Genomic DNA, 25,200 nt, shown 5'->3' with positions numbered 1-25,200 from the left:
CATCCTTACTCATACTAAGCATTCAGTGTATGATGTGCAGTGGATATGGATTATAGTGTTTATTAGCCATCTTGACTACCTATTATCCTGTGGGCCGGAGTTGCCGGAGTTCATCCCAAACAAGTAATTAGAGGCTCCCATAATGCAGCAGTACCATTAAAAAGGGACAGGAATAACTCCATAGTCTCCATAAGAATGTCATCTCTATGTTCTGACCAATTATTAGCTTGCAAAATAACCAATTTCCAACTCTGCTTCAAAATCAAATATATCTTTAGATTAAAGATTCATAATGAAGACTAGTTCATACAGAGCTGCTGCACTCCCGATGCCCGAGTTCCATAGGCCACTAATATTGGAGAATCATCACACCGATGCTTCTTGTAAACCATTGTCTGCTAAGAGATATGTCAGATGCACAGCTGACATCATCGCCGGGCTTAGATGGGTACTAATATTGACATAGGTATGCAATTATGTTGAGGAACATTTACCTACGTACGTGGTCACTTTCCACTACTTCCTAACACTGATGGCCTACTCATAATAGCCATGAAGACTATCCTACACTTGTCTATATTTCCCCCAATAGACACCTCAACCAAAACATGACCATCCCACAGCTGTGAACGGTGTTGACCCATCTCCACGCTTGGGACCTGACAAGCTTTAGCCCAAACCTCAGAGTAAATGCTACTACCTAATGTAGCAAGATCTGCCATGGAAAAAAAAAAAAAAAAAAAAAAGGTATCAGAAGAGCTATCGGAGCCATCTTCCACTGACAGCAAGGAAATCGAGAGCGGCCCTTTCGACGCCCCCTTCCAGGCAAATGTTCACTGATGAAGGCGTTGATGAGGTGAACCAAGACTCAGATTTATAGTGCGCAGATAAACAGGTACAGAAACATGCATGCAGTCTTGACAGTTCATCCTCAGATCGCCTGGTTCGCTTTTACAAAGGATGGGCCCATTATCAGTTATGTAGTGATTTCCAAGCAAATCCCCCCTGGAGCTTATATAAACTGTATCCCGCCTGTGCTGCCATCAACCTAGTTATTTTTAAAGTCTGATCCAGCCAGAGTAATTATCTTTAGCTATTCCTACAGGTCACAGATCTCAAGCATTCAAGGTGTTGGTAGCCCTGGGCAGGTAGACTTCCAATGAACCATGATCCACTTGTGTTGTATGCTCTGATCTTGCACATGTAATGAAGAAATGAGTATGGTTCTTCAAGTCTCTGGTGCCTTTCCTGGCTATATATGACCGCCATAGAGTTGGATTGGATTAGAGGTACTGTGTGGCTGATGACCGCGTGGCAGCAAGAAAGAAGTTAAGAACTTTCTAACTTTCCTAGCAGATCTCAAGAATGCCCTAAAGTCCATTAGAGGCCATAGTGAGCTGTTAATTACCCTGCCTGCCTCTTATTAGTGTCTTCGACACTTTGGTATTGCGAATAAGAACACCACATGAACTACTTCAATATCATGACCTGTAACCTTCATAGCACCTGGGACTGGGGAATAAGTACACTAGCAAGTCCCTGAATGCGTAAAATAATCTTACTGAGATTAAAAGAGCTGGACCTCCTGTAGAGAAATAATATTGATCATCCAGAGTGGTGAGGCTAATGTATGATAACAAGGAGACTCTTAACCTCAAAATATACTATGCTCAGCGACCATATCTTATAGGTGTCATGGTATGTGCCATGAGTAATGTCCTGGAGGACGGCATCTATTCCAAGAGGCTAGGTCAGGTCAGCCAACACAATGTCAGAAAACTCAGAATATACCCTGGGATGTTGCTTTTGCTCAGCAAAGACATCAAACCCGTCGATGACATGTCGACAAGAAAGATAACCACCTATAATGATCCTAACCTTAGTTCTGCCTGCAACCACACTGGTTGCACAGTGTGAATTTGTACTATGTTTATTTAGATAGACTGAATATTAGATTACCTGGTAATCTAAAAAAGAGAAGAGAATTAGAGAAAATAGTGATCACTAGGCGATAGTGAGCATAATGGGTAGAACGGGTGCATCGATCTGAACCCATAGCGGGTTTTGACCCCCAGACCCAGACCAGACCCGCTATGGGTTTGACTTTGGGCCGCGCCGGAACAGGTCTGCGGGCCGTGTGCCCATCCAGTATCTATAAGAGCCTATCTCAGTAGTAGCACCGAATAGATCTAGGAGATTGTGCCATGGAATTCAAGCTGTAAAGCAATCTGATTCAAATAAACCCAAACCTTCCAACGCACTACGGAGTAACATCCACAAGGTCCTTGTTCAATATCGGGAAAAAGTCAATTGGTCTCCAAGGCTGATGGGTGGCGCGATAAATTGCGGAAATATTCGTAAATCTTCACATACTAAGCCCAATACAGCTCATCGTGGCACAGGTTTCACATGGGCCTGACAGGATTGCTATTACAGGGATGAAGTTGGTAATAGTAACCGAATCAATCTGTTAGACAGGTGTTTCCTCATGTCTTTTGCAAGAAAGTGGTGATACTGTCAGAATTGTAATGTTGTAAATAGGCGCCATAATATGACCACTTGGTTAGGATTGCGCAGATTTGAGCACATTACTAGATAAATTAGTCCCATCACAAGGATTAATTTGATAGTGGCTGCACTTCTCCACTTAGTCTACGCGAAACATCTACCCAATCAAGCGCTTTGGCTATGTCGACAGCTATCATGGACAGTGTTTGATGCAGTAGAACACTGTTGCTTTTCCGAACCTTGCTACATCTGACTTCGTCGCCCGAAGAACAGGGCTGTTCAGTGTTTGTTCCTTCTTTCTTCCCTTCATTGATCATTTGGTTGCTTGTGCAATGACTTTGACTGTCCTGGATCTCCATCACAACCACAACACTGCCGAAATAATGGACGCAACCAACGCAGGCAGGTCCACAGAAAAGGCCGTCAGTACCCGTACGACGGACAACATTGAGGCGACCTCGGAGACACTGAGTCTGGAGGAAAAGAACGAGAAGGAAGTCATCGAGCATCCGGATGAAATCACCCAAGATGCCCAGATTGGAGTGCAAAAAGCCGAAGCTACGGCCCTGGTGTGGTCCAAGACCGCTTTGTATGCCACATATGCCTGGTAAGTCGCAGCAATCCGACTCTCTGGCCAGGCACAGACCTTGGAGATTCTGTCGTACCTTGAACATATGAGGAAAACCGGAGTAATATGCTGACCGAAATGCTCTAGGATCTGGGTATGCTTCTTTATCCTCGCCCTGCAATTATCCATTAGCAGCAATATGATCTATTACGCCTACGCAAGCTTCTCGACGGCCCCCCAGATCTCCCAGGCCTACATCCTCTCCACCATCATTGGTGGGGTGATCCAGCTGCCCATCGCAAAGATTCTCAACCTCTGGGGCCGTGCCGAGGGCTTCCTTATTTTCCTCGTCGTCCTCATCGTCGGTATTATCGTGATTGCGTCCTGCAATGGCCCCAATGGCTTTGCAGCCGGATACACGCTGTATTGGATCGGTTACAGTAATCTCAGCTTCATCTTGAGTGTCTTTGTCGCCGACGCGTCCGGGCTGCGAAACCGAGCGTTTGTCTACGCCTTCATTGGCACCCCTACCATCTGTACCGCTTTTGTCGGCCCGCTAGCTGCTGAGGCGTTCTATGCCCATTCCACGTGGCGGTGGGCTTACGGCTGCTTCGCTATCATCATCCTCTTCACTTTTGTGCCACTTGCACTTGTTTTCAAGTTCTACCAGCACAAGGCAGAGAAGATGGGAGTCTTCGTCAGGTCTCCACGCGGCCGTACGCCCCTACAGTCGTTCATGCATTACTTTCATGAGTTCGATATCGTCGGCGCCTTTCTCCTTATGGCCGCCTTTGTCCTTTTCCTGCTGCCCTTTAGTCTCGAGACCTACGGCTACAGCGGGTATTCCTCGGCAACCTTCATCAGCATGGTTATCATCGGTGTTCTGCTCTTCCCAGTCTTTGCTATATGGGAGAAATTCTTTGCCAAGACCGCTTTTATCAAGTGGCAACTATTCAAGAACCGGACTGTCCTCGGGGCCTGCGTCCTATCCGCCGTCATATTCTTCAACTATAACACATGGAATCAGTATTACTACTACTATATACAGGTTGTGTATAACCTGGATACATCAAAGACTGGATACATGACGGAAATATATGGCGTGGGGTCGACCGTTTGGGCGGTCCTATTTGGTATCTGGATTCGTCAGACTAAACACTTCAAGAAAATATGTCTGTTTTTTGGTGCACCGCTGATGCTGCTTGGCGCTGGTCTCATGATCCACTTCCGTGGCAGCGCGAGCAAGATCGGCTACCTGATTATGTGCCAGATCTTTATTGCCTTCGGCGGCGGTACCCTTGTCATTGGTGATGAGATGGCTGTCATGGCCGCCGCCGACCGCGATGGCATCCCCATGATGATCGCCATGATCAGTCTGTCCGGTAGTTTTGGCGGGGCCATTGGCTACGCCGTTGCCGGCGCCATTTACTCCAACACCTTTCCTCAGGCTCTGCTCAGCGCCCTTCCCGACAACGCAAAAGCGGACTATGCCACCATTTACCTCGGCGGCTCTACCGCTCAGTTGATGTACCCCCCTGGCAGTGATACCAGAAATGCTATCAATCACGCGTGGGCAGATAGTCAGAAGTACGAGTGTATCACGGCCGCCGTCGTTGTTGTCCTCGCTTTCCCGGCCATTGCTGTGTGGAAGAACTACAATGTCGATAGGAAACAAGTCAAGGGCACGGTCATCTAGAGTTGCTGTCAAAGGTGTGAGTGTTTCTTCAAGTTATTTTCAAATATGCACCCCTGAGAGTTGCCCATCTGTCACTGGTTCGAGGCCGGACATACCGGAGGGCTTGTGGCTACATTAGAAGTAGATACTTACCTGATTGAAAGTTATGCACGAAGGATCCTTGATCATTCAAGTTTAACACTGATCATCCCGAATCTCTTGACTCAGGCTATAAAGTTTCTTCTGTATATTTAGGCATCAACTGCTGTAGATTAGTTTGTTAAGGTCCCTTACACCCCAACACCCTCTACAGTTCTCTGCGAGGCTAATGGTAGTCTCGTCCTCCAGCGATTGAATGCTAGCATAAGAAAATCTCGTCCAGCACGCCCTTTGCCTTTGGACCATTATTGAGCGCTGTGATACTGATCTGATGCTGAACCATGCAAATCACAAGATCATTTACTGATTCAGCTCCAATCTAGCCAAGCTTTGGCTTTGAAAGAGATATACTTCTCCTCTGTGTGAATCGTGCACATATGGGATCCTCACCATACATAGGACCAACTAATATACCCCCGTCAGCTCGCAAGGTGAATACCACTGATGGCTCTACTAAAGACAAGCCCCATCGCACTCGACCGTTCAGCCCGGACAGGTTGGGCCCTCTTATGGTAACTAATAACACAACATGTACGACAGGAATATACCACACTAGCTCAAAAAACGATAGGATAGGATGCTTAAGGCTACCAAACATGCCCCTTGTTCTGCTTGATGGAAATGACATCGATGTCTCGCCAAAGGACGACCCCGATATACCCCGCAACCCAAACCGCGGTTCCTACTGCCAACATCCTCACCTGAGCGTCACCGTAGGCATGTTGAATTGCAAGACGAGTCTCGGACCCGATTGGGTATGAAAGTTGGGTCGACAGGTTCGCGTAGATTTCGTTCAGATTTGGGAGCTCTTCCTCAGGAAGGTATTCCATCAAACTCGTGGGAAAGACGGCTTGCCAAATTGCAGAGGCAAACGTCAGGCCGAGCGCACCGCCCATATTGCCAAACACGCCCAACACAGCTAGACAGACGGCGACATCATGGTGCGAAGCAGCGGCCAGAATTGCCACCTCGTCGCAGACCATGATGGTGCCGGCGGCGATGGAGATGAAAATCTGACACATGACAATGAAGCCAACTGTGTGCTCCGTCTTGCAAAAGTACGTCATCAGGCTAGAACCCAGGATGCTCAGGGGGATCCCAAAATAGAGGCAGATGGGTCTGAAGCGTCCCGCATAGTGGATCAGGGCACCGACGGCGATGGAGCCCACGACCGAGCAGACAGTATAGGACTGCATGACGTAGCTGGCTTCCTCGACGCTGAGATCATTCACGACCTGCAGGTACGAGCTGAAGAAGCTATTCCAGCACCAGAAACTGGCAAAGAGCGTCGCAGATAGAATGCAAGCACCCAAGACGGTAGGATCAAGAAGGAGAGAATAAGGCACGAAGGTAATGACCGCATAATATCTCTCCCACACCACAAAGGTGATAATGAGGATACTGCCAGTTATCAGTATTGCAAAAACCCACGGTGAGCTCCAGCCTTGTAGTGCGTATAAGTTGAACGGCAGGAGGAAGAGGGCAACTCCGGTGGACAGCAGAACGAGGCCCACAGCGTCGAATTGACGGCTGTAGTAGACCAAGGACTGCAAGGCAGTGCAATCAGTATCCCTGTCGGTCTTTTGAATGAGACCCATCTTCTGTGCCTTGCGGTGATTATGCAACAAGAGGCCGAAAAGCGGGAGGGTAATGCACGGCACGAGGATTGTAAATACACCAAACGCCCAACGCCAGCCAGGGCCGTTGAGAAACTTTGCGGATATCAGGCCTGCCAACCAGCACGTAATCAAATTCGGCGAACTGACAATCGCTTGCATCAGACCCCGACTGTGCAGGGAAGAAGTGTCGGCGACGAAGACGGTCAGACTGTATTGGATGCCATTGTTCCCGACCGTCTGAAAGACCTGGGCAACTGCATAGGCCTGGACACTGCTGCACGCCGTCATCATAATGAGCCCAACTGTGGCGAGCAGGATGCAGAAAAGGTAGCCCTGTGGGCGGCCAAAGACATCAAGGACTTTGGCGAGAGTGAGGTTGGTGACGCCGCCGACGACACTACTCAGGATGCCGATGGTGGGCGTGAGCGAGTGCAGGGCAAAGGCAGATGTGACGTAGGGAGCCAGGATAACTGTAGCAGCCGACAGGACGCCCTCGACGAAGTATATGAGCCAAATCATGATGTAAGCGAAGACCAGGGCGCCGGTCGTCCATGCCCCAGTCACGGCCTCGATCTTCTGGACGCCGGGTTGAGTGTCGGTAGCCGGGTTAGACTCGACATCGTTATCAATGTCCACATTAGCATCCTCACAGTCGTTGCTGTTGTTATCGTCGAGGAGGTTCAAGTTTTCGTCGTCGCCCAGGGGAGTGTAGGAGGTTGGTTGGATGCTGACGTGATCGGTGGCTAGCAGCCTCATGGCCTGCTCACTCTGGGTGCGCCACCAGAGACTGACTTGTTGCTTGAACAGACAGACAGAAGGGGACCTTGGCAAACAAGTTAAGAGGTCGACTAGGGGATTGTATGATGCGAGAGTATGAGCAGATGATGAGTGGATTAGAGAGTGGATGAACAAGCGCATACTCTACGGTGAAGCTGGCTAGAATGCGTTCAATTGCCTGAATATCTAAAAAAAAGCACTGTATGCGTCTTGCAAGATCTCATATCCTGTAAGTTATTAATTGGATGAAATACTACAGTAGCTTAACTTTGTCAACTAGGAGACGAAACTGAACATCCTGATGGAACTTGCTCACTCTGTAATCCTTCTCATGCATGCCTATATTAGCTTACAAATAACCTGCTCACTGGATATGAATGAGGGATGAGGTCTTGTCCATAGTCTCTGAAAATAGTGATATAGAAAAGGTAGAGTACTGGAGAGCAGTGAAGAGTAGCCACTAAGATAAGTACTTGGTATTTTTCCCAGGCTTTTACAAATATCATAATTAGAAATATCTAGCACACATGAAGATAAGTTAATGTATTATTCCAGTGGATGAACACACCTCTCAAGTTGGTAGTATATTCCAAGGGTGTCTATATCCCATCAGCTTACTAGGTATTACGCTGGGACGGCTCCTGTAGGATTGACCGAACATAAATAACCAATGATAATAACCTCAATCTAGCTCACTTAGCAGGCTGTCTCAGAGCCACCGTCGCTAGTGCAGTAAATAACATTGGTGTGGGGACCGCATGCATGCAGTATGATGACTTTTACGAGGAAGCCAGTAAACACTGTGACTAGTGTGCAATTTGCTATCTCATGATCATGAGTCTTGAAGATTGGACTACTAAATTTCGATCATCGTGGGCTGCATTGTCCTCTGGAGCCAACTCTGCTTTGATACAAATGCAGCATGAATAAGTGGCACATGAGGGTTATCCATTCCATCAAACAGATGGAAGGCTCCTGGCCAGACGTGCAATTCACATGTGGAACCACAACGCCACATTTTCATGGCGTATAGGACGGCAGGGTCACGAAATACCTCACACTCGGCAGCATCAATATAGGTGGGTGGAAGATTTGACAAATCGTCTGCCCGGGACGGCGCCTGATACGGGGTAACCTTGTCGGTTCCCCGGTCGTCTCCAAGCACATGAGCCCACGCCATGCGGTTCGAAATACCGCACCATGGGCTGCCGTATTCGAACTGCTGGTCCGAGAGACTGTCGCATCGATCATCCAGCATGGGGGACAGCAGCATCTGGCCCTTGATGGGCGTCGCGGGAGATTTCCTGTCTCGGGCCATGAGGCATATGGCTGCGGCCAACGCTGCGCCACCAGACACGCCCAAGACAACGATGCTAGCTGAATCAATACCCAAACTAGCGGCGTTGTCAGATGCCCACACAAGTCCGGCGTAGCAATCCCGAGCTGGCCCGGGGGCGCGAGTCTCTGGCGCAAGGCGATACTCGACGGACACGACAACGCACTCGATGCCCTTGAGGAGATCCAACAGTTCGGTGACGGCAGTGAAGCGGTCACCAGAAATCATGCCGCCGCCATGGATGTGGTACAAAGCGGGCAATGCAGCCGAGGTTGGTTCCTTCGGGGCAAAGACTGATAGGATGACGCTGTTGCCATCAGGCCCGAGAATAGAATGCTGCGTATGCTTGAGGTGTGGTGCGCCCTTCATGATAGTGTCGGCATTGTAGACGAATCGTGTGTCGTCTCCGCCAGATGATGCGCCGCGCATGAAGTCGAGATCCACCACTTCAGGGAGCAGACATGAATCGATGATGGGCACGAGGGTGGGGTCGATGGCTGGTCGCGGGATCTTGATCCTAGAATCAAGCTGTGCTGCTTTGGAATAGGGAAAAGAATAGGTCGATAGTTCTTCAGCCATTTTTGAAGTAGTATTAACGTTGGGAGAGGCGAGCAAGTCTGCACAGGGCTATTAGAGGCACCTTTTAAGTGAGAAAAGTATCTCTATACTGCCCCTCTGCTATTGTGGATCTGCGAGTTAGTGTGAGTGTATACAGTGCGTGCAGAGTAAAATGGGAGGACATACAAGGGGCGAAGCCACGATCCACCAACTTGCTGTACTTGTCATTAGACTGCCCCATTTGTCCAGCCTGCACTATTTTAATAATTAATAGGTGCACCCATAGTGTATCACGCTAGCTCCGCGTATTCATGCAATACAGCCAATACCGGGTGAGTCATGCCACTTTCCTACCACTAAAATCCCATGTGGAACTGCAATATCCGAGGGTCGGAGAGTGGTGAAGTACCTTGGGGTGACGTGGGCTCCGTGTATGGCCTTGGATTATCAATGGCGGCTCAAAACTACAGAAACCATACACAACATCGTGCTTAGAGGTTCACGAGGGGTAGTCTTCTCTGTCTTGGTCTAAGCTGAGGAGGGTGAGCCACTGCCTTGATTCCTATTGTCTATGGGTTTCCACAATGTCTGCAGCTCATTCTTGTAAAGTCCGAGCTTTTCGTAGTATGCGTAATCTCCGTCACCTCTCATTGATACTTCTCAAAGTATTTCCTGACCCCTTGTTTGACAATGTCGACAAAGCCGTCCTCCAGGACACCCTCCTGCCAGCTGAAACCAAGCGCCATAATTCCGTCCCCACCAGTGGCAACGGTGACAGTGACTGCAGCGCCAGTGACTGCAGAACTTCGACTGAGCAGCACTTTCCCTACTTGCCAGAGAGAAGCATTCTCCTCGGTCTTGGCAGCAACGGCGGGCGAGAAGACTCCAACATTCGTTACCTCGAAAGCTGCATCGCGAGGCTTTCCAAGCATGGAATTTAAGATGAGGGAGACGTCTGGAATGGTCTTGAAGATGGCAACCGACGTGTAAGGCTCTCCAGAGGGCGAGACGTTGCTGAGGTAGTCATTTATCGATTTCGAAACTTGTTGAGCTCCGGACCACACGTCTGCCAGGCTCAGATCCCGTGAGATCTGATCGGGGCATGTGAGCCGCGCTCTGGTGGCATCAAAATAAGATCCAATCGCAACATTAGCGACTTCGTGAGGTAGCTTGAGCCATGGCCGTAAGTTGACCGGGATAATGCAGGTGAGTGCCTCCACCGTTGATGGAAGGTTCCCGAACAAGACCGTGGCGACAACGGACGACAGAGTGGAGGTGACTGATAAATTCCTCTCTTTGCATTCTTGAACGAAGGCTTTGGAGGCGCTCGGGGAGAGGTAGAAAGACGCCCAGTGGGACTTGCAAGGGCCGTGGATGGAGTTACCGGTCCATTCTTTGAGGTTGGTTGTAGCCGGGGGAGGCGGAGTCGGGTTGAGTGGCAGGAGATGCAACTCTTCAAGAGGTGGGAGAACTGGGGCATTTGCGTCCGACACAATGATGTTCTCAGTCTTGCCGTCAGGCAAACAAGAGGAGGAAGCAGCATCCAGCGCGTTACGGAACGCATTGTGTAAAGCTAGACCAGAGACTCCATCACCAATGGCATGGTGGTAGATGAAGGAGGCTGTGAACTCATTCCCCAGTCCAGGGCTTTGTAGAATGATCAGGCGCCAGAACGGCAAAGTGCCGTATTCAGATTTGAAGTCGGTGTTGTGCTGGTCCTCGAGAATTGCATCAAGTTCTTTGTCTTCTCCCTCAGCAGCACCAGCTAAAGGTTGACGTCGTTCCAGAAAGGTAATGCTTCGATTGAGATCGATCGAAGGAAGAGAGGCGAAGTGAGGGTTAGGAGTCCCTTCATTGACGGGAATGGCGAATAGGATGGGATGCTGACGGACCAAATCTCCTGCCGCAGCGTGGATGAGACCACGCAGGTCAGATACAGCGGGAGACGAGGACCTGGACAGTCTGTAGTGGGCTGAGAGGCCGACATTGTTGAAAAACCCAAGATGGTGACAAGATGCCGACACTTGCTCGAGTTTGCCTTTGTTGATGCATTAGATAGGGGGCAACGTGCGAACATCCTAGGTGGGTGGTAAATACCTAGTGGCCGCAACTTGTCGAGCTCATGTATGTCTGCCATGCTGCTGAGGGGAGTGCAGAATTTGGTCGATAGCTGAAGCTGAGCAATACCAACTGAGCTGAGCCTGATGCTTTTCGAAGCCGAGAGAGCAAGCGATTGATAGAGGGCGAGGCGAGATTGCCGTGTATGGCGACAGTCCGATGTTCTAGCTCAACGCTATGGAATCAGGTCAGCCTCAACCCAGATGTATACGAGTGCCTAATTCTCGACCTCCTATGTTGGGGCGATATAGCCCTCGATCCGGTTTTGCAAGTGCTGATAATTGCCTCAAATATGCTCCGATCCTTGACACGCACGTGGGGGAGGGAAATCCTGGCTCCACTTTTCGCATGTCCCATGCTTGCTAGTCTCGTATACGGAGATATCTTCATGACTGGAAATACCATACAGGAGCGCTATGGTAAGGTAGGATCATTCAGTCACGTCAGACAGCGTGATTGGCTTGTTTTGGTTCAGCTCCTGGCAGACGCGGCTGTGGGCCTGGGTCACTGGATGAGACAGTAAATCAATTGAAAAGGAGCTTTCCTTACCTGCAAATCCAGCCGATTTTTATATCGGTGCCCTTATCTGGTGCAATCGCACATCTCTAGTACGACACAGTTCATTAATTCGTCTGCAGCACATCCCTGGGTTGAATCACAATCGCCCTTTGTGAAATCGGCATTGCACAGAAGATCTAGATTGTACCCTACAGCTGCCCCATCACAGTGCATCATGCATTTCCCCGACAGCATGTCTCACAAGGCTAGCATGGATGTGGAACGTACACATGGCAGCCCTCTTGACGGCCTTGGCCCGAACGACGACAACTTCACCAACACTGCGCAAAATCATGAGGCGGTTAGGGAGATCTCGCGTCTCATCTTGGGGATCATTCTCGAGTATGCGCTCAACAAGTTTGACCATGCAAAAGTTCAATCCGAGGAAGTTGCGAATAACTTCCTGCCGATCATTGACCGATTCGTTGCTGCAGGGACGCGGGTAGAGGCTTGCCTCCCCGCATTCCCGTTCAAGTCGGCCAACAAAGTATACAAGGTCCTCGGTAGCCTACCCGATAAGGCTGAAGAGCTGGCCCTTGACCGCTTGAATAGCATGTGCGCGCGCATTCGGCAAGTCTACTCACCTGGCGCACAGGTCACTATCATCTCGGATGGCATCACATACAATGGTACGTTAACAGTATCTGCATTCGATCCATCTGGACTCGGTTCAGTTAGGAGCATGGGCTAATGCAGTGGAGCCTTAGATCTGTTATGCATATCTGATAAAGACACATGGGCTTACGGAGAGGCTCTACGCAAGATGGCCGTCCAGAAACACTTCAACTACATCGTCTTCTCCAGAATAAGTGACCTGCTCGATTTCCCTGTGCCGGAAAAGATGAGTGAAATCGTCTATGTCGCTAACTGTACCACGTTCCGCCGCTTGCTGCTAAATAAGTATGGAAGAGCCGACCTTAACATTGACCACGAGATTGCTTCGAATCCAGATACAAAGTTGACCTATCTCGGATACAAGAGATTTCTGGAGTCCGATTTGAAGCACATCTTTCCTCGAGGGGCAGATCGATCTGCTCACAGCTACAAGCGAGATTGCAAGTACCTTGCTAGGCAGATGCTGATCAGAGGAGACGTGAGTTGAATGGCTATCGAGTCTATGTTGGCTTGCTCTCTGACGTTTCATTCTCCACAGGCTTTTGCACAGGCGATCAAAAACTGTTTCCCCAACCATTTGCGGCTTTCCATCCACGAATCAGTAGGCGGCACTAAGCTGTCGATATCTCTGCTGAATACGAAGACCGGGTTCACCACTCCATGGCACTGCAGTGTCGCTCGGCTGGCCGATGGGGAGTGGATCAGTGCTCCTATGGGCGAATTCAGTAAGGACGACAGGCTGGAGCTCGTGTACGAGGCCGGCCGGCCCAGTCACTTCAGGGAGAAGCCGTGGGAGGGGGACGCTTGCGGCATCAGCGAGACAACGGCGAGCTATCTCCAAGAAGCCAGACCACTTAGCACCAGTGAATATCTCAGCAGAGCTTTTACACCACCGGTCACTGTCTCACCCGCTATGCCTTCGCCCAGTGATCTTTCCATTTTCACACCTAGTGGGAGCGTGGGAGGCAGCGCAGCCAGCACTCCAGAAACACAGTCTCCTCCAGGCTTCGCATTGAGCGGTCTGGGGATTGTCGTGGAGGACAAGTTGAGCAATGATTCATTTCCGGAACAGATTTCTGAGACTGCTTCAGTACCATATGGCAACAGGCTCATCCCGCAGATCATGGACCGCTTGGCTGCTGCCGAGCCGGGGCGTATTGTTTTCTCACTGGCAACATTATCCGGCGACTCACTTGAGTTTAGGCATGTTTCCGCTCGCGCCTTCACCAAGGCCGTTGACAAGACCGCTTGGTGGCTTCAGAACCAGGTTGGCAAACCCGACTCGATCCAGGCTCTGGGCTACATCGGACCACGTAAGTTGGACAAAGAGCATCTACCTTGCTGAGCCTTGATAGATTGAAAGGCACTAACCTTGGGGTTGAAAAAGATGATCTACGACACATTCTGCTGACCTATGCATGTGTCAAGGCTGGCTACGCGGTAAGTTTATTAACACATCACTTGGACTCATCCTGCGCCTCTTCAACCGGCTGACGAAGGCTTGCTTGCCATAGGCCTTGTTCCTGTCGCCAAAGAATAACACGGAAGGGGCACTCGCAGTCCTCGACGCAACAAAATGCAATATCTGGGTCAATGCTTGCGAGGCATCCCCTGTCCCTTTGGTCAAGGAGGTCCTTCAGAAACGCCCCATGAACGTTCTGCAGCTCCCTCTGCTCGACGAGCTTCTCGATGCCATGTCCACCGAGGCTTTTCCGTATACCAAGACGTTCGACGAAGCCATCAACGACCCATTCTGTTTCCTGCATACATCTGGGACCACGGGAGTGCCCAAGCCGATTCCTTGGACTCACGGGCTGATCGGCACCATGGATGCGGTGCGACTACTACCACCTGTTGGGGGCAATGATGATTTGCCCCCGTGGACGTCTGATTGGAAGCCAGGTGATAGTATCTACTCATCATTCCCTATGAGCCACGTAAGTAGATGTAACGTTTTTTTTTTTTTTTTCGCTGGGGTGCTGTGATATGGAGAAAGAATCCCGACTGATTGCCATGAGGATAGGGTGCCGGTATTATCATGGATATTCTGATGCCCGCCCTCTTTAACTTACACTGCATCTTGGGACCAGCGGACGTCCTGCCTAATATCAATCTGGTGGAAGCTCTTGCAGAGAATGCCAAAATTGATATCTGGAGCATGGTGCCGTCCCTGGTCGACGAGTTGGGCGAGACGCCTGGAGTATTGGCAAAGCTCAAGTCATCGAAATTCATTTGTGCATCTGGCGGTCCCGTCAGTCCAGTCAGCGCTGGCAAGGTAAATGAGGTAATAAGAGTGCTGAACTTGACTGGCACAACAGAGGGTCTGTTTATTGGGAACCTCATACCACCAAGAGAGGATTGGGTTTGGTTTTGCTTCCATCCGTACTCCGGCTTCGAGTTCAAGGAAGTCGAGGCGGACACATACGAGCATTGGGTGCATCGCAACGAGCACTGGCCTCTGTTCCAGGGCATCTTCCATACTTTCCCAAATGAGCAATCGATTAACTTCAAGGACCTGTACATGAGGCATCCCACCAAGCCCAATTTGTGGGCCTTCAAGGGAAGAAGCGACGATCTCGTCGTGCTGTCCAACGGATACAAGATATCGCCCCTAGAGACGGAAACCTTCATCACCACTCACCCTGCCATCAAGGGATGTCTGATTTTCGGAACGGGGAAGCCCCAGGCAGGTCTCCTTATCGAGTTGAAAGAACCGTCGCACAAGACCGACGAGCTTCTCGACAGCATTTGGGAAACAGTCAAACAGGCCAACTCCATGTCTCGACACAAAAATCAGCTGCTGAGGGACTTTGTCACTTTTGCAGAGCCTGACAAGCCCTTTTTCCGCACAGACAAGGGCACGGTGAAACGGTCCGCCACCCTGAACCTTTACGCCGACTACATTGAGCGTTTCTACAGCTCACGTAGTGACGATCTCGCCGACACCTTCACCTTCGACATGAGCTCGAACAATTCAATCCAGGACTTTATTCGCCAGATCCTCGCCTCGTCACTCCCTGACATCCAGGAAGCCTCTCCAGACGCGGACCTGTTTGCTCTTGGGCTGGACTCCCTCGGTGTCTTTGCGGCCATCAAGACGATCCGGGCAGCTACAGGGCTAGGTGATCGGCTCGGTCCCCGCCACATCTACGCCAATCCAACCATCACCCAACTCTCTGATGCAATCACGCTTCTGGCAGCCGAGGCGAAGAGTGCAAACAAAGCCGCCTCATCTAACGAGTCTGTTGACAATGACGTGGCTACTATGAAGAACATGATTGCTCAGCACAAGGCGCGGCAGTCGTTCAGCTTGAACGCATTCGACTATGTCAACCCGAACCACGGCATGGGCTTGGTTTTCTACTTCCCAATACGCGAAGCAGTCAGCTACGAACAGGTATTTGTCAATCTACAGGAGGGCCTCAACCGCACATTCGATCTGATTCCAGCTCTCAGCGGCAAGATAATGAACTGCTCGGAGCAAGTGATCGGCTACACCAAAGGGGACCTCTGCGTCACGATTCCCCCTCTTTCAAAGGCAGCCTCTGTCCGCAATCGCCTGGTCTACAAGGACCTCTCTGCTGTTCTCCCGTCATTCGACAAGTTGCGTGAAGGAGGCTTCGCGCCGTCTGCCTTCAAGGACAGTCTTGTCCTCCGAGATGATCCTTTCCCCAAAATGCCCGCCGATATTTTCGTCGGGCAGGCCAACTTCGTCTCTGGTGGCTGTATTCTTGCTGTCGACCTCAATCATTGCTGCCTCGACGGCCTCGGTGCCATGGTCGCTATCAAGGCCTGGGCTGAGAACTGCAGATATTTGCAGGGCGATAAGTCGGCGAATTGTAGCTGGTATGACCCCGAGAGCTTCAACCACAGCCTGCCAGAAATTATTCATGAGCAAGAAGGCTGGGCCCGACCGCTCCACGAGATCGATCCTGGTACATGGGATTTCTTGCCCTTCTTCCCCCCCGATGATGAGAATCAGACCAATGGTACATCTGTCGAGAAGACAACGGCGAAGACGACGGTTGATGGCGAATTCCTCGTTTCCCAGAAGGCTTCGAATCAAGGAGCCGTTCCCCCTCGACCCATTTTCCCCCTACATCCTGTCTGGCCGCTGCCTCGCGCTGAGAGATGCCTGAAGACGACCATGTTCCTTATCACACCCGAGAAGCTGGAGAAGATGAAGAAAGACGTCATAGCCGACCCCGAGGCCAAGGGGGTCATCAATTCTATTAGTGACATCGTGCAGGCCTTCTTCTGGCGTGCCGCCATCAGGGCCCGATACCGCGTGGCCACGGAGTTTCGCAAGCAGACTTTCGGGCCCGACGACGTGTCCATTCTCGAGCTGCCTACCGACGGCCGCCCATATTTTTCCTCCCTGTTGCCGTCGACATACATGGGCAGCTTGCTCATCCTCAATCGATCGAGCATGCCCATCGAGACACTCTGCTCTGATGATACAAGTATCGGACGAGTCGCGTTCCTGCTCCGCCAGTCCTCTGCGCGCATCACCCCCTCGCTCGTGCACGACGCGTTTACAATCCTGCAGTCACTTCCCGACCACAGCAGATTCTCGACCGCCAATATGGGCCTCGAGCACATGCACGCCATGATTTCCAATATTCTGCTATTCCCAACCAGCGAGATCTGCTTTGGAGACACCTTTTTCGCCAACGGAGGTTTGCCTGAGTCCATGCGGCCGCAGCTCGAGCGTGGCAATGGCCGTTTTCGGTTCTTGGTCATCTTCCCGATGAAGAAGGATGGAGGTGTGGAGCTTGTCTTGGGCACGCACCAAGAAGAGTTGGAGATGTTCAAGACGGACGAGGAATTTACGAAGTATGCGGACCTTGTACACACCTGTTGCTAAGCATACATTGGATTTGTGTTGGTTGCATCACGTCTTGAATTCGAAACTGTATAGATACACATACTTTATCGTATCCGTATATGGCTCCATTCTCTGTCTGTTTCCTAGCTGGGTAGTACGAGTCTTGCATCGACACCTTTCATAGCAGTGCTGAACTGTGGTGAATATATGAGCTTGGTATTTGATACTTAAGTGCCTCTATCGGCAGCACTCGGAGCGTGTTGGTCTTTGCTCTTAGCCTTCCGATATGTTGACGTTCCCTATGCATCTCGAATTCTCAACACTAATCTCATCCGACATTCAACATCCTTAAAAAGGCCAATTGAGCTGTAACCAGTTCATTGCACGTAATACTGGAGTCATGCATTTTCTCAATCTTGGTTTTGAGCCCAACTAATTACCAGACTCGCTTGCTACACAGGTACTCAACTCACAGAAAGCGGTTGTTCTAGACGCTCATACATCATTTACACTTTCACATGTTACTCTGTGCACACCTGTTTATCAAAGCTTCGCTTATTACCCTCATGCAACTACAATCACATGTGGAGATAGTGGGGTCGCAGCTCTGCGCCGAAGTGGCGAGCGCTGTGCCCTTGGGATACAAGTATCAGCGTTCTTCATGATTGCTGAGGTGTCTTTGTTTGAGAAAGCAATAATCTCTGCTTTCTCTGTGAGTTGTTAGATCAAATCTGCGATCCTCTGTCCGGCCAGCTATTGCACCGTCTTAGGGCATTCTTACTTGGACAAGCCGAACAATATGGGACTCTTCAACAACCTGGTCATCTGGTTCTACGAAGTCATTCAGTTCTTCATTGCGCAGGTGTTTGCCCCGAATCCCCGCCAACCACGGCAAAAGGTTTTTGGACCTCGCATAGCAATCATCGCGGCCGGTATAACGGGGGTATCGTCTGCTGCTCACTGCGTCGGTCATGGCTTCGATGTGACTTTGTTTGAGGCTAAGGGCCGTGAGCACTTGGGCGGAATCTGGAGCGTGAGGCAACCCACTCCCCATCATTGATAATCCGACAGAAATATTGCAAGTAACTGACCTGCGACTTCATCCAACAGCAAGTGAACAACACGTCCAGTCTCCAGATCCACAGCGTTATGTATCGATTCCATCCGTCTGTCCGGTTCAAACAAAACTATCCTGATCGGCAGGGGATCCTCAGGGAAGTCACGCATCTGTGGGAGCGCTATGGGCTCCAGAGTAGGACCGAATTCAATGTGTGTGTAGAGTCCGTCTGGCGTGATAAGGAAAGCGGGAAATGGTATGTCCAGCACCAGTCCTATGGACAGTTTGATGGTGTAATCTCTGCCGTTGGCACCTGTGGTGATCCCAAGATGCCCCACATCCCCGGTCAGGAAAACTCTCAAGGTCAGATTTACCATTCGTCCAACCTGACCGGCAAGGACGTCAAGGGCAAACGATTGCTCGTGGTTGGCGGCGGAGCCAGTGCAATCGAGGCAGTCGAATTTGCAGTCTCGAAACAGGCAGCAAAGACAAGTATCCTTGCCCGCGTGAGTTTCTGTGATCTGGATTGAAGCACAATCCAAAGACATCAGCGATGCTAATCAGACTCTAACAGACAAACAAATGGATCATCCCTCGCAATCCCTTCATAGACGGCTTGCTAGCGTTGAATATCTTTGGAGAGGAGACCAGCCTTGGCTGGGTGCCTGAGTGGCTTCTAAAAAAATTCTTCTATCGGGATCTCAGTGATTTAGCCCCAGCCAAGGCCGGTTTGTACACTGAGACGCCCATGGTAAACAATGATATTCTCGAGCAAGTCCGCTCGGGTCGGATTGCCTGGCTGCGCGGCGACATCAAGGAGTTCCAGGAGAAGGGCGTTCTGTTCAACCACCGCGAGAAGGGTATCGCGAGGAGTTGATTGAGGGTGATATTTGTGTCATGGCAACGGGATTCCAACGACCAACCCTGGCGTTTCTGCCCCATGAATGCTTCAGTCCACCCTACAGTCCACCCAATTGGTTCATCCAGGCATTCCCAGCAGGTCATTCGGATCTCTGCGCAATCAATTGCACCTATGTCAACGCTATTGGCACAGTTGGAAATATTCACATCGGTCTCTACACACGCTTGCTGCTCATGTTCATTGTCGACCCTAGCACCAGACCCTCACTGGCCTGGATGCATGCGTGGGTTGACTGGACGCGAGCGTGGAAACAGGGTTCTCCTGGAGGCGCTCTTGAGTTCTTTACATACAGTGAGCTTGTTGGGTGGATAGTCCTAAGTCTCGCGTCTAATCCTTTCCGCTGGAAGTGGATACTCTTTGTGCTGGGTGGCTGGGGCAATCCTCTGCCGCCATCGATGATGCATCAAGAAGGTAGCCCTCAACAGAGGTCAACAACTGCAGATGGTGCTGCTGAGAAACCTAAAGCAGCAAACCGCAAGAGCCACAAGCCAAAGAATAAGACAGAGACGGATGGCACAGCATCCGACGGGCAGAAAGCTCAGAATGGCATGGGTGATGCTGGTCATAAAATGAATTCTGGACTGACAGGTGAGAATGAAGACAAGCCAGCATCTGGTCCTGCGAAAAGTGGTGTTTACAGTGAAGCAGTGCCAGCCTTTGTCACTTGAGCATAGAGTGCTTAATGAGGGACCAGGACGCCCAGACTGCTGGATCAATGCTAGTTGGATTTATAGCTGAAGTATTACTGGTCGGATTTCCGCAGATACTATATTTGCAGTGGACTATTTATATACATGGGTCACATTAAGCTGTACCAAAGAGGCTGCAGAACAGAACATCAAGTATATAGGCCACTATAGGCCAGAATGAGGCTCTAAATTTATTAGGATGTAATTGTTCATTGTAAATAGACATAGATGGAGATAGGTAGTAGATATCCCGCATATCACCGGAGGCGAGGGGTCAGGGTATGGATACCACCACCACCACCGTAACTTGTTTACCTATCTAGGTTCCTATAATCATAAGTCGAATCCACAATCGAATTCAGCTTCTAAATGACGCCTTAGGCGCGGTTTTAGATTTATTGAGTATCATAGGTATACTGCTGCCTGCTTGAGAAGCGTACCATGGATTTGTATCCCATACTCCAGGAGTCGATCATGAACATAATCCAGCAAGAGAATATGTTACTAACATATTTACTCACAAGATCTTATGGATATTTGACAAAAAACTTCATCACAGTCTTGTCTTTTCTCTCTTCACTCCGTCGTATAGCCGACTAGTCAAACAGTGCACGTCCTGGTCAGAGACAGGTTTTTTCCAGGAAGCACGGTTTATCATCTGTCGTGGCTTTGTATTTCTCCCAGGTGGTCATTTTGTCAGCGATTCCCAACTGGCCATCCATAGGCAGATCGCGCGGAATATACTCTTGCCCGGTCTGGATTGCATGAAGCGCCCTTTCGTATTCCTCATAGGTATGGACCTGGCAATTGTGGTTCAGGATCCAACCTGGGCGTGAGCTTTTCATTGAGGTTGGATCTTTTGCCACAGCATCCCAATCTTGGTTGTACCATTCGTCATGTACTACTCGGCTTGATTGCTGGATGATGGTAGCTCTAGGTTTCCTGGAGAAGGGCATATGTCTGTTAGTGCATCCTTCGCCTTTTCTCTTTTAGGGCATCTATCCTACCTAATTTTCTCAGCAATCTGCAGGGCCAGAGGCACATTAGACTTGCCGGCCAATTCCAAGGTGATTGCAATCGCTGCTGCATCCTCAATAGCCTGACTACCTCCCTGGCCGAGGATAGGAAGTAAGGCATGCGCAGCATCACCAATCACAATCATCCTCCCACCTGATGAGACCCAAGTCTTGAGGGGTGCTCGCATCGCCAGCGGATGATGAAGCGTATTCTCTTGGGGTGCATACTTGAACACTGCCTCAAACTTGGATCGGATTGGCCAATCTGACATTAGGTGTCCCACGTCATCCAGATTGTCCGGCAGTTTTCCAAGCTTTTGGATCGCATTCTCGCCCTTAAAAAAATGCCCTGTTATCACGTGTCGTCACCTTAAGGAAACGAATAGGGTAAAAAGAGGTGTCCTACATTGTACATGGCCACTAGTACAAAGTCCCGGCCATTTTCAAAGGAGGAAAACCCAATTTCCAACCCTGGACCTTTGAAAATCTTTCCAAGGTCAGTTTCCTCAGTGCCTTCAAGCAGCCATTTTGCCTCAGAATCCATTGCTAGCTCCTTGGTTGCAAAAGAGGTTCTGAAAGCATGCTCCGCAGTGGGGATAAATGGTGGGTCTTCTTTCAGGATTAACTGCCTGCCTTTACTGTTGATACCATCACAGCAAATCACACAATCTGCAGTGTACTGTTTCCCATTGACAATCACTCCTGCTTCATCTTCGCTTTCCCAGTAGTCTGAGACTTCAGCCTCAGGGCCAACGTGCAAGTCTATCCCAAGGCTCTTCGCATGTTCAAATAGAACGGATGCTAATGTTGACCGCAGGACCCAATACCCATCATTCTTCTGGACACCGGTCATGTCAGCTGGCACAATTGGTTTGCCAGACTTGTCACATATCAGCGTTGAGCCAGTGCCGTTTTTGATGTTGTAGAGTATTTCGTGAATGGCACCATTGCCCCATTTACTGACCACTCTTGCCGAGTTGGTGGAGAGGCCAAGCAAGTCCCCCTCTAATTAAGTCCATTGTTTGCATGGAGAGAAGTTTCGAGGCCCCTGATCCGAGCCTTGGAGTTCTCACTTACTTGTCTGTGTATGAACCGGTCTTTTATCAAAAGCCCTAACTGTATGTCCTTTCCGATGGCACTCAATAGCAGCGGCCAAACCACCAATTCCAAGCCCAACTACGATCACCCTGATACCAGAGGAATGTGGCGGAGCGACCCCTGCGGGACCGGATGAGCTTGAAACAGTCATGATTCTCGGGATGTGTCTGAGAGGAACTTCCAAGGTGCGATAATTGAGCAATTTAAAAATGAGCTGTTTGGGGTAGTAAACCAGTTGACCATGGGAGGTTTGTGGTGTATTTTATAATAACAGTCCGTGCCTAACAGGAGGAAAAATCTTCAAAAAGTGGGTGATTAGACGGGAAGACTACTTCTCGCATGTTCAGACTGAATGTGAAGTAAAACTGCCTCTGTTTGCTTGGATATGACAAAAGAAAGGGGAGTGATTGTATACAATGATTGTTGCATTGCATTGCATATATGATTTTACAGCCGGGATGATGCATGATTTCGACAGTATATGTCTCCAGCAAATCATCCTAGCTCAAGGAAGGCAAGACGCGTAATGAAGTTGGCTTGGCCGGCTTTATCGAATTATCATGGATGGTATCCTACGTAATCAGTACCTTTAGCTGCCTTCCATATGCCAAGTTATCAATAATTGGCGAACTCAGCTTCTAGCGCCCATTCCCCTATAGCAGCGCCTGGGGAATGCGGTGTCAGCCTACATCTATGGATAAGCCACAGGATACTTCTGTCAACAAGTTGACCAGCTTTGACCCTAAACAGAGTTTTTTGTAGAGCTGAACGGAAATTGGTCGCCTAGAATGAAAGGATGTGGTATGTATTGACAGACATGTATGACCAGTTGGGTACTAAACTCCTGACTGCCAGTTCATACAATTAAATAATAGAGCAATGCATGATGGTATCTGCATGATCTCAATTTGGATTCAGTTGCATGCTACAAAGAGAGCTGCCGCATTGACCATGATTTTCAAGGAGCCTTTTTGAAGTACTAAATAACACTTTCAGAACAATAATGGTATCTTTGGAATGTGGTAGGCCATGGACGAAATACATGTTCTGATTGGGTCGTGCTCACTGGATACTTGTTCCAGACCAATGTCTGGGTTGCACAGCAGCATGCAAGGCTTGTAGTAGGCAGTATGTAGTCTCTCAACTGAATCACAGGACCTAGCGCTTGTACTTCCCTGGCTATGGCCTTTAGTAATGAGCAGAAACTTCACTGAGATATCACAGTGACACAGGGCCATGGAGGATCACCATCCTATCAGGAACCAACTTGCATGGCATCAACACAAGTCTTGCCAGTCGACCCTTGCATGCATACAGTCATCCAACGTCACTTTCAGTCGCAACCATAAGCAGTGGCTGCCTCCGCATGGGATGGAGACTTTAGCTACGAAGACTTGAATGTCCAATCCTCAAAGCTAGCAAAACCACTGTCCAGCCATGGTGTCGGACCGGAGGACTTGATCCCTCTATTTTTCAAGAAGTCCCGACGGTCCGTTGTTCTTGGCGTTCTAAAGGCAGGCGCCGCATTTGACCTACTTGACCAATTGTATCCCATTCATCGTTTACGCGAGATTTATCAGGAGCTGGCCTTGATGTTGTGGAACCGAGGCGCTGTGGTTGATGAACACAGCGAGACAACACACACGATAACAGGGTTTCCTAAAGATCGATCTCGAGTCAAACCCTCCAACGCTGCCTCCGCCGTTTTCACCTGTGGAACTACGGGCAAGCCCAAGGGGTTCGTGATTTCGCATTCCGCATTTGTGATGATGGCTCTTGCGCAGATTGAGTTGATACCTGTACAACCCGACTTTCGAATTCTGCAATTTTCATCCTGTACCTTTGACACCAATATACAAGACCAACTGGTCTCGTTGATGGCGGGAGACGAATCTGTATCCCTCAGAAATAGACCGACAAAGCGACCTGGAGGGATATATCACGCACTATCAAGCCAATGGTGCCTTTTCAATCCACCGGCGGCCAGGCTTTTGTCACCAGAGAGGGTTCACTCACTGAAAGTCCTCACGCTCGTGTCATTACACAGTCTCATTATGTTGATTTGCTTGGGATATATGGTCCGGCGGAGTGCTCTGTGACAAGTACGCTTAATTTCAACTTGAGCTGTTCAAATCTAAAGAATAATGGCCTCCCAAACTCGCTGGCTACAATGGAAAGGTCTTTCCTGCGTTGTCCAGAGCCCAGGTCACCACCCGGTAGACAATTGCAAGCTCGAGTTTCGCCTGCCACTACTGGCTGGGAAAAGCTCGGATCATTCCATATTGCCCATTGAACTGCACCTTGCGCTTGCCATCGTTCTATCCCGTGCTACAGATTCTCCCGATGTTGTTTTTGGTGAGGTCTTTGCGAGACGGGGGGCGCCCGTGGCCGGGATCACTGAGATGTTGGGACCAACGACCGGTGTCTTACCCGCACGGATGGAATTGGATGTGCAATAGAGCCTTCTGCGGAAACAGCAGACAGTCCGGAAGCAGCTATTGGAGTTGGCGCATTTTGAAGATGCGGACATGCCACAGATTCGAGACCTGAGTGCAGAGGCGGTCGCCGCTTGCAACATCCAGACCATCTTTGTGGTCCTGCCCGACCTCATAAAGTACCTTGACGCCATGTTTTCACAAACCTCGCAATATCAAAACCAGCTGTTGCATTCAGGTTTGGTATTATCATGCTTGTTGTCAGAAGCAGAAAGAGTGGTCTACTCTGTATATGGCGTGAATCTTACAGGAATGCAGTATCCAAGTTCAAGTTGTTGTAATGTCTGCCATATATTCTGCATATCGAAACTCAAATTGACGAGACATTGAATTGAAATAATACGTATTTGATATATCAATATATATAGGGGGATGATATAGCGACACCCCCTGGCGCCTTAACGACACCCCGTAGGTTCCAGCGACAGCCCCCCTTACCTGATTGGGTAAGGTTTGGTCATGTGATCAATGTGAATTTGGTGTCAGGATTCCATCCCGTTTAGGTTTAGCGTCCCGACTTAGTCAGCCTATATATAGTTGGCCCCTGAGCCATCCTAATTGGACACTTGGCGCTTCCCGATTCTCTCAGGTTATGGCCCTATGT

At 49.7% G+C, this 25,200-nt stretch overlaps 6 protein-coding genes across 6 annotated transcripts; 3 read left to right on the top strand and 3 right to left on the bottom strand.

Annotated features, from left to right (window-relative positions):
* Nucleotides 1–2,891: 2,891 nt before the first annotated feature.
* crmC (siderochrome-iron transporter crmC) lies at nucleotides 2,892–4,772 on the top strand (the record flags this gene model as incomplete). The annotated part of the gene is made up of 2 exons (XM_026756676.1): nucleotides 2,892–3,115; nucleotides 3,224–4,772. The coding sequence occupies 2 exons, from the start codon at nucleotides 2,892–2,894 to the stop codon at nucleotides 4,770–4,772; spliced, it is 1,773 nt and encodes a 590-aa protein (XP_026614141.1).
* A 725-nt stretch (nucleotides 4,773–5,497) lies between these two features.
* CDV56_102513 (uncharacterized protein) lies at nucleotides 5,498–9,221 on the bottom strand (the record flags this gene model as incomplete). Its single annotated transcript, XM_026756132.1, has 2 exons — nucleotides 5,498–7,352; nucleotides 8,323–9,221. The coding sequence occupies 2 exons, from the start codon at nucleotides 9,219–9,221 to the stop codon at nucleotides 5,498–5,500; spliced, it is 2,754 nt and encodes a 917-aa protein (XP_026614140.1).
* A 626-nt stretch (nucleotides 9,222–9,847) lies between these two features.
* Nucleotides 9,848–11,337, bottom strand: CDV56_102240 (putative alcochol-O-acetyl transferase crmB; the record flags this gene model as incomplete). Its single annotated transcript, XM_026755859.1, has 2 exons — nucleotides 9,848–11,238; nucleotides 11,298–11,337. The coding sequence occupies 2 exons, from the start codon at nucleotides 11,335–11,337 to the stop codon at nucleotides 9,848–9,850; spliced, it is 1,431 nt and encodes a 476-aa protein (XP_026614139.1).
* A 714-nt stretch (nucleotides 11,338–12,051) lies between these two features.
* Nucleotides 12,052–17,358, top strand: CDV56_101395 (uncharacterized protein; the record flags this gene model as incomplete). The annotated part of the gene is made up of 6 exons (XM_026755014.1): nucleotides 12,052–12,505; nucleotides 12,584–12,969; nucleotides 13,030–13,804; nucleotides 13,855–13,931; nucleotides 14,006–14,428; nucleotides 14,515–17,358. The coding sequence occupies 6 exons, from the start codon at nucleotides 12,052–12,054 to the stop codon at nucleotides 17,356–17,358; spliced, it is 4,959 nt and encodes a 1,652-aa protein (XP_026614138.1).
* A 760-nt stretch (nucleotides 17,359–18,118) lies between these two features.
* Nucleotides 18,119–19,966, top strand: CDV56_100997 (uncharacterized protein; the record flags this gene model as incomplete). The annotated part of the gene is made up of 4 exons (XM_026754616.1): nucleotides 18,119–18,352; nucleotides 18,430–18,882; nucleotides 18,951–19,236; nucleotides 19,431–19,966. The coding sequence occupies 4 exons, from the start codon at nucleotides 18,119–18,121 to the stop codon at nucleotides 19,964–19,966; spliced, it is 1,509 nt and encodes a 502-aa protein (XP_026614137.1).
* Nucleotides 19,967–20,607: 641 nt separating this feature from the next.
* Nucleotides 20,608–22,252, bottom strand: CDV56_100634 (FAD-dependent oxidoreductase; the record flags this gene model as incomplete). The annotated part of the gene is made up of 4 exons (XM_026754253.1): nucleotides 20,608–20,929; nucleotides 20,995–21,338; nucleotides 21,410–22,008; nucleotides 22,081–22,252. 4 exons carry the CDS (start codon nucleotides 22,250–22,252, stop codon nucleotides 20,608–20,610), a joined length of 1,437 nt encoding a protein of 478 aa, XP_026614136.1.
* Nucleotides 22,253–25,200: the final 2,948 nt, after the last annotated feature.

This window comes from Aspergillus thermomutatus (genome assembly GCF_002237265.1).
Source record: "Aspergillus thermomutatus strain HMR AF 39 chromosome Unknown NODE_103, whole genome shotgun sequence".
Classification (NCBI taxonomy): Eukaryota; Fungi; Ascomycota; class Eurotiomycetes; order Eurotiales; family Aspergillaceae; genus Aspergillus; species Aspergillus thermomutatus.
The sequence above is the reverse complement of the archived record's forward strand: the minus strand, read 5'-3'. Positions and strand labels throughout refer to the sequence as shown.